This window comes from Vicia villosa, linkage group LG5 (assembly GCF_029867415.1).
Source record: "Vicia villosa cultivar HV-30 ecotype Madison, WI linkage group LG5, Vvil1.0, whole genome shotgun sequence".
NCBI classification, from domain to species: Eukaryota; Viridiplantae; Streptophyta; class Magnoliopsida; order Fabales; family Fabaceae; genus Vicia; species Vicia villosa.
The window spans coordinates 140,742,395-140,751,126 of NC_081184.1; the positions used below are offsets into that span (position 1 = coordinate 140,742,395).

General features: G+C 30.7%; 1 protein-coding gene across 1 annotated transcript; it reads left to right on the top strand.

Moving 5' to 3' along the window:
* Nucleotides 1–2,672: 2,672 nt before the first annotated feature.
* On the top strand, nt 2,673–6,948 carry LOC131607571 (probably inactive leucine-rich repeat receptor-like protein kinase At5g48380). Its single transcript, XM_058879553.1, has 3 exons — nt 2,673–3,042; nt 3,187–3,255; nt 4,684–6,948. Exons 1-3 carry the CDS (start codon nt 2,842–2,844, stop codon nt 5,605–5,607), a joined length of 1,194 nt encoding a protein of 397 aa, XP_058735536.1. The 5' UTR covers nt 2,673–2,841; the 3' UTR covers nt 5,608–6,948.
* The last annotated feature ends 1,784 nt before the right edge of the window (nt 6,949–8,732 follow it).

The following is an 8,732-nucleotide window of genomic DNA, read 5'->3' on the forward strand; positions in this document are numbered from 1 at the left end:
GTAGAACAAGAATAATAACAACAACAACAATAACGACGAAAGGAACAACAACAACAACAACAACAACAACAACAACAATAACAACAACAACAATAATAACAAGAACAACAACAACAACAACAACGAGAACAACAACAACAATAACAATAACAACTAAAACAACAAGAAAACAAACAACATCAAAATAAATAAAATCGTTAAACATTAAATCTCAACGGCAACAATAATAATAACAACAAGAACAATAATAACAAAATAAATAACAAAATCAATAAAATCACTAACCATTAAATTTTAACAACAACAACAGTATTCAACATTTTACCTAACACAATAACAACTAATATTGCTAACTTGAATCCATGCTTTCCTTGTCTCATTCAAGTTGGAGAAGAGATGATGAAGTTCTAAAATTTTCCAATGGAAGAAATGATCTTTCCGAGGTTTGTTTATGGAAGCAATGATGTTTTCGACATTGGTTTAGTGAATAAATAGAGTATTGTAAATGGAAGATGACGGTTTGGAGGTAGAAGATAAAGCTCGTCTAAGTTCATATAACTTTGTCTACGGCAAAAAGAATGAACAAAGAGCATTATATATATTGGAAAAACAAAACTGGGTGGCTTTTCACCACGATTAGAATTACAATCGTTGTGAAAAGTGACTTAAAATAAATTAAAACAAAAAACAAAATTGTAGGTACTAGAATTCGAACCCATGACCCGGAGTGACTTTACACCATGGTTGGAAGTTCCAACAGTGGTAAAAAATGGCTTAAAATAAATAAAAAACAAAATTGTACGTGTTAGGATTTAAAATCATGAGTAAGCGCCACTTTTCACCACGATAGGAAGTTCCAACCGTGGTGAAAAGTGGCTTAAAATGAAAATAAAAGGAATTCTCCTAATTTAATAGATTATACCACAGAGGATACTTTGCCCGACTTGAAATGGCGTTAGAAAGATACTTTTTGTAGTAGTGTATTAACAATAATGTATACAACATAATATGGATAACAAACTTAATCATAAATATAACCATAATTGAATTCACAAGTTTCATACAATATGAACATTAAACTATACATGTATATATAGTGATCATACTATAATATTAACAAGGAATTTATATAATGTCCATCCTTTATACATAGCCAACAAATATATTTGGGCGGAAAATCTTTAGTTAACGAATCTACTATCATTAAATTTATTCCAGTGTTCAAATGATATTTTTTGTTTCTGCACTTCTTCTTTCACTAATAAGTATACTTCAATTTCATGTGTTTAGAACCTTTTGAATAATTATCATTCTTAGAGAAGAAGATACCTACAGAATTATCACAATAAATCCTTAGCCGCTTAGCTATACTATCGACAATACCAAGCCCTAAGGTAAAATTCTACAGCCACAATGGTTGAATTATGTTCTCGGAGTATGTCACAAACTCTGCCTCCATAGTAGAAGTAACACTTGCAATCTTTTTTCTAGTCTTCCATGATATTGCTTCTCCATTCAAAAGCAAAACGTACCAAAATATGGATTTCCTTGAGTCCACACATCCCGCAAAATTTAAATCTTAGTAGTCAACCACTTTAAAGTGGTCCGACCTTCTATATGTTAACATGTAATCTTTGGTTCCTAGTAAGTACCTAAGAAACTTTTTTGTTGCTTTCCATGGCTTATATAAACGAGAATGGATCCTCATCAAAGCCCATGTCACAACCATGCTCATTGTCCACTGATTCATTAACTATATGTTCATATTATGGGTTTTGAATATTGATTTGTCGTCTCTTTGTGTTGTATGAAGGTAACATAACTAGAGGGACACCAACCTTAGAAGATTATTTAAGGTGAAGAAGATTCTTCACAAGTCTCCACAATATCCACTTTACATGATTTCTCACTCCCACTAAACTGATTATTCTCAATAAGCTGAGCATTATCAAACACAATTAACATCATGGATTCAGGTATGTTTTGTTACTCTTATGTAAAAATTCATAGAACTGTTAGTTTAAATTCTAATTGGATCTTGATATTACAATTTTCATAGATCTATGAGTTTCTACATAAGAGTAACAAAATGTACATGGATCCATGATGTGGATTCTCATTAGGTTCTTAATTCTTGATTTGGATTTTTCTCTTTTCTCTTCCTTCTTCTTTTATGTAACTTTGATGATGAAGATATTGGTTTTGCTTATTTGTTAGAAAACAAGAAAAATGAGAAATCTTATCATGCCTTGTTTTCCAACGGCCATATTTCCAACGAGCATAGTCCCAACGGTCGTAAAGAATGAGAGATTTTTGAAATTAATTCAACAAAGTAGACTAACAAGTCAATCATATTTTGAAAAAGACCCGTCTCAGAACTTGAAAAAGATTGTCTTAGACTTAAAAATAAGCACATGATAGATTACACACCATACTTAGATTTTGATATTTTTAGTACGTCAAACTTAAATTTTATAAAGTTTAACTCGATTAAGTCTATTCTCACCTATAATTATAATTAAACATATCAAAATCAATTCTCACTCTTAAAATCGTTTATTTTCTTTCAAAATTAAAATCAAATTTACATTAATAATCAATTCATTAGAATTTTACAAAACAAAACAAATTTTATAGAATAAAAAACATGAGGCACTTAGAATTAAGTTATACACGCTTTCATGGTTGCAAGTCAAGGGGGAGGCTTCCACGAAACTCTTGGCGTCAATGACAAAGTCAATGAAGTTCCTATGTTAACACTTAACACTGTACTTCGTCTTAGTAAACTCAAGCTTTTTGTGAACAACTTAGATTCCATGATCTTTTCTTTGGTGTAATTCTATGATGGGATTCTCTAACCAATTCAAAGATTCATTTCACCATGGTCTTATTGCTGGCTATTGTTTCACTGCAACTTTTATCATTGTTTTTTATATTTCCTATTGTCTACCCACACAACTTATGAAGAAGAGAAAAAATAAGAACCTTCAACGTAAGAAAACAAGAGAGATGCGCAAATTACCTTATCAGAACGCAAAACAGGTATCTTTCTTATTGATGCTATTTTAATTTAATTGAATTACTATTATTATTGATGCTACTTAGAAATTTTAGTTTGCTCGTTCTTTGGTGTTACAATAATTTATGTGTACAATTTTCAAAAGATTTTGCTATATCAATGCACAGAAACTAAAGAAAGTTGGACAAAAAGACAAAATGTTGCATGTGGGGTTGTTAGAGCTGAAAAGAATACAGGTAATCCATTATTCAACAAATCTAAATTTTTTATGAATATTCTTAAATTTATTGTAAAGGAAGATTATCTTCATTTATAAACATATATTTAAATATTATCATTTGAGTTGAGTAGTTGCGGTCAGTGTTTTAAAAATCGAATCGAATCGGTTGGTCAGACTGAGAATCGGAGATGTCATCGGTCTGGTCTGATTGTTGGACCAGATATGCCATTGAACCAGTGAAAATCGGCCAAAACCGGTCAAAACCTGAAAAACCAGTGAACCGGCGGTTTTAAAAAACCGGTGGTTCAAATGCATACTCTTTTTTTTTTTTACAAAACGACCTCGTTTTCATGATTTTTTTTATAAAAAATATAATTAAAATATAATTAGACTTTATTCAAACTTTATTTAGACCAACTTTTCCCCTGTTTGCAATTAAATTTAATTTAAAATTTATTTAAATTTATATTTTGTATTATTTTGTTGTGAGTGTTGATTATATGTAGAATTTGAATGTAAAAAATAAACATGTGAAATTATGATATTTTAAAATTGTAAAATTTCGTAGGTGTTGTGATATTTTTTAGAGACTAAATCATCTGGTTCGTCCGATTTAATAAATATATAGTATTACAATAGAGACCGGTTTATTCAACTGAGTTATCCTGTTTAATCTGATTTAGTCATGTGGTTCGACCAGTGACTCAGTGGTTCAACCAATGAACCCGTGACCCAGTACCCTCACTGGTTTGATAACCGGTCCAATTTTTAAAACACTAGTTGGAGTAGTTTCAAATAATATTGAAACATAATTATCCAATGCAGATTTTGAATAATTATGTCTTAATATTTGTAAAATTTGGTTGATTCAAACTCAATTTGTACAAATCTTGTAGGTAAAGGGTGTGTAAAATATCTTATTGTCATGTTAAAATCTAAATCTGTTTTAAATATTCAAATAAAATTAAATGGTTATTAATTAATTTTAGTTATTAATGGTTGGTTATTCATTCATATAGTTCGGATATAATTAAATGGTTATTAACCGGTTAAGTTAATTTTTGATTCAGTTATAATCAGATTATTATCCAAAATCCAAAACTAATTCAAATATTTTAATTCAATTATAATTTTTTTTTAATTTTTAAAACTAATTTTTTTAAAAAAACCGGTTATAATAATCAAATTTATAACTGATTTTATAATTAGTTTTGATTAAATTGTGGTTATGGTTATAAATCTAAATCATTTAAATGATTTAAAAATGGTTATGATTTGGTTTCTAAAAATATCCAAACATACACACCGATACTTTTAAGGTGAAGATTACTGTAACTTTTAGCACACGTACATTTTATCTCATTTAATATGAGAGTTTTGACAAATATCTATAATCTTTACTTTTGAAATAGAGTAAAATACTTTTTTTTTATGATATCAACAGATCAATAAAGTTGGAAGACTAAGTTATAGAATAAACTTCACAAAAGTCTGTCATGCAACAAAAGACTTTAGCAAGGACAATGTCATTGGGGTAGGAGTGATTGGAATAATGTACAAGGCAACACTTCCCAACGGTTGTTTCTTGGCAGTTAAGAGACTACATGATTCACAATTATCTATTAAAAGGTTCGAGTTAGAAATAATGCTATCGGGACAATACAGTCACAGAAACATAGTTCCCTTGATTGGTTTTTGCATAGAAGAACAAAATGAAAGAATTTTGGTGTATCAGTACATGCCAAATGGAAAACTTTCTGATTGGTTGAATGATGATACTACAAAACTAGGATGGTCAAGAGTTATCAAAATTGCACTTGGAGTAGCAAGAGGTTTATGTTGCTTCCATCATGGCTTGCATATGGTTCACCTTAGAATAAGTTCCGAGTGTATCTTGTTAGGGAACAGTTTTGAGCCAAAAATATCCAATGTTGGAGCGGCTATTATGAATAATGATGTGAACAAAAACATAGGACTTATGAAAAAGGATGTTTATGACTTTGGTTGTTTGCTTTTTGAGTTGATTAAGGGGAAGAAAATTGGCCAAATAAGTGATGGTTTAAGCAATATTACTAGAGTTCCTTTTACGACATACCCGAATCTGAATCCTATGAACTTATTGGAGGACTATTCTAGTTTCTATGATGTAATGGATGAACCTATAAACAAGAAAGAATTTGAAGATGAGGTGTCTGCTCTTCTTAGAATTGCCTGTGATTGTGTTCATCCTCTCCTTGAACAAAGACCTACTATGCTTGAGGTGTATAGCAAGATGGGTAACATATGGGAAAGAGATGAGATTTGTGAAGATCTTGACATTGTTACTTCTACTACAAGTAGAGACACCAATAGTTTTGGTAGTGAGTGATTCTGGCAAGTCAATGCCTAAAAAAATATGCCAACCAAGGTTGGTTGGAGCATGTATCTACTATTACTACTAATGAGAACTCATGCCTAACCAATTTGGATTGCTGCATAAGATTAATATCTCTAATGACACTATTTGTGTAACCATTAGTTTAATTCAAATGTCACTCATGATACCATGAAGGTCATCAGTAACATGTTAGGATTTGTTGAAAATATACATGTTGAAAAAATCTTGCATTGTTTAATTTTGTAAAGAAAGAGAAAGTTTAAAACTATATAAAGAATTCAAGTTATTCGTTACAAAATGCATCAATCAAAAACACTTTAAACTTGTATTTGGATTTTTATATTTTCTTTTATACTCTTGTGTTAAAGTGTTGTGAGATTTTTTTTGTGAGATGTGGGTATATCGGAAGCCTTGGGGTGGTTTAGGGTGACTTATGTGTTGTAACAATTTTTACGGTGTTATTTTGTGGCTGTCATTTGACAACGATCATGGTTTTTTCTCCGATTTTAGAGTTTTCACATTATGCTTGTGTTGTTATTTTGTTCCTTTTTTCCTAAGATTGTTTTTCCGAACAAATGGTTTAGTATGCTTTGTAGTTGCAGTTTTGTCTGATCTTCCACATTAGAAAAAAATTGTATACTTTGTGTTGGTTGGGAAAAAACATTCGCTGCAAGAAAGGTTTTGGCTGCAGTGTCAAGTTTTTCAAGTGCACTGAGGCTTAACTTAGAAAAATTTGATGGAAGAATCAATTTTGCCTTGTGAAAAATTCAAGTCAAAGATATTTTGATAGAATTAGGATTACACAATTCGTTGAAAGGAAACATTTTCAGAATGGATAATGAGAAGTGGAAGAAACTAGATTTGAGAGCTTCGAGTACTATCTGCATATCTCTGCTAAGAATATTTTTGTAAATGTTATTGGTATGTCTCCTGCCAAAGAGAATTAGGGGAAATTTGATGTGAAATATTAAGAAAATGGTATTTAAATTAGTTTTTGTTGAAGGAAAAGTCTCATAACTTGCGTATGGATGAACATAAGTATCTGACCATTGTATTGTTCTCAATGGTGCGGTTTATAAATTAGAAAATATTAGAGTTAAGATTTATGATGAAGATAAAGCTTTGAGACTCATATGGTATCTTCCATCTCTTCCTATGAGCATATTAAACTTGTTTTGATATATGTGAAAGAAACTAAGTTTTGAAGAAATTACTAGTAAGACTATTTTTTATGAAAGAAGATTGAAGGGTGAGGATAATTCATTTCATCAAACTCATTGTTGGTTGCTAAATCTTATGTGAAGAAAAACAATAAAATGGGTGCGAGATGTTGAAAATAGAGAAGTGTGTCCTCATGACATTTCCGCTGTCATGAAAAAAGGAAAGCTATTCCAAGCGGATTAACACATGAGCATTGTGATAAGTGGTTTTTACACTATAATATAAGTTGTTTTCCATTATGTTTTAGTCGTTTAAACTTTTTTTTTACTTTTATGTGTGTTTTTGTGCTTCATCTGCTTTTTAGGTAATTTGGAACTTGTGGGACGAACTAATTATTTGAGACAGGACAACATGCTAACGAAAGTATGTGTTGTCCAATTTTTTCTATTTTACTATAATCTAGCTTGATTCTAGTAATAGAATAAGAGGTTCATCAAATTACCTGTAGAAAATAATCGTGTAACCTAGGTCATGCTCTTTTATAAAAAAAATCTATCCTTAAAATCTTATCAATTTAAACTGAAAATATCAATTTTCGATCATTTTAACTACACAAAGATAAGATAGAAATCAACAGTCATTCACTTGGTCCTTGTGGTTCGATAACTTTTTATACAGCTAGACATTTTTGTACTCTTGCGGCGTGTCACATTGATGCAAAGTATGTTGTGAGATTATGTCGATGGTTGAAGAGCTTCCTACCAACATGGAAGTTGCACCATAAGTTTTCAACCTGATTTTCTACATGTGAAAATTCTTGAAGTGGTTTAACTTCAAGTGAAGTATACTCTTCTTTAGGTGGAAAATAATAATGTTTAAACTGTGATTGTCGGTGAAGACAATGTGAAAAATCATGCAGTGGTATAGCTTCAAGTGACTATACTCTTTATGGTGGAGTATGAGTGTTGGTGAAGACAACGAAAATTGATGTATTATTTTCAATTAAGGTAGAGATTGTTGGGGTTGTTTGAAAATATACATGTTGAAGTCTCACATCACTTATATATTTGCAAAGAAAGAGAGAGACCAAGACTATATAAAGGGTTCAAGTTCTTCGATACAAAATACACGAGTCAAAAGCACTTTAAATTTGTATTTAACTTTTATATTTTATCATATACGATCTTGTGTTAGAGTGTTGTGAGATGTAGTTAAATAGTATTTGTTTTAGGAGTGTGGGTGTACCGGAGACATTGGGTGGTTGAGAGTAAATTGTATGTTGTAATAATTTTCACAATGTTATTTTTTTACTGTCATTTTATAACAATTGTGATTTTTTCTCTGATTTTAGAGTTTCCATATTATGTACTTGTCTTTTATTTTCTATATGCCCATTTTTTCTAACATAACAGTTATGGTCAGTCCAACTCAGTAGTCAAGTATGAATACAATAAAAGAGATAGACTTATATGGATTTAATGTGTACAACAAAAAATTCCACCCTGCCAAAAGATTAACTTAGACGTCTTGGTTCCCATTCTAGACGTCTTGGTTCCCATTCTAATTATATACTAACTACCGATTGTATAATCCGCCACCACCATGTTTCTTTGTCTCAATCGCTGAGATATCATTTCTTTCTGAGCCTTTAGACAATATGAGAAGTTTTCTCTAGAAAAATGGACTGAAAATGTTCCATGTGTCTACCAGCATTTGGCTTGCATATAATTTTACAATATTCAACAAAAATTATAGGTGGATCACACAATACATTATATTGTCAATGTTAATTAGAATGACCTACCTATCCGAATTATATAATCCATGACTAGATTCTACCTCACATTTTCAGTTATTCTTCATAGTTGTGAGTAACCTTCCGTAAACATAGGAGTTCCACCTTATATATAAGCTAGGTGTTTTTCACTTGGTTTAACATAAATTATGAGTAACTT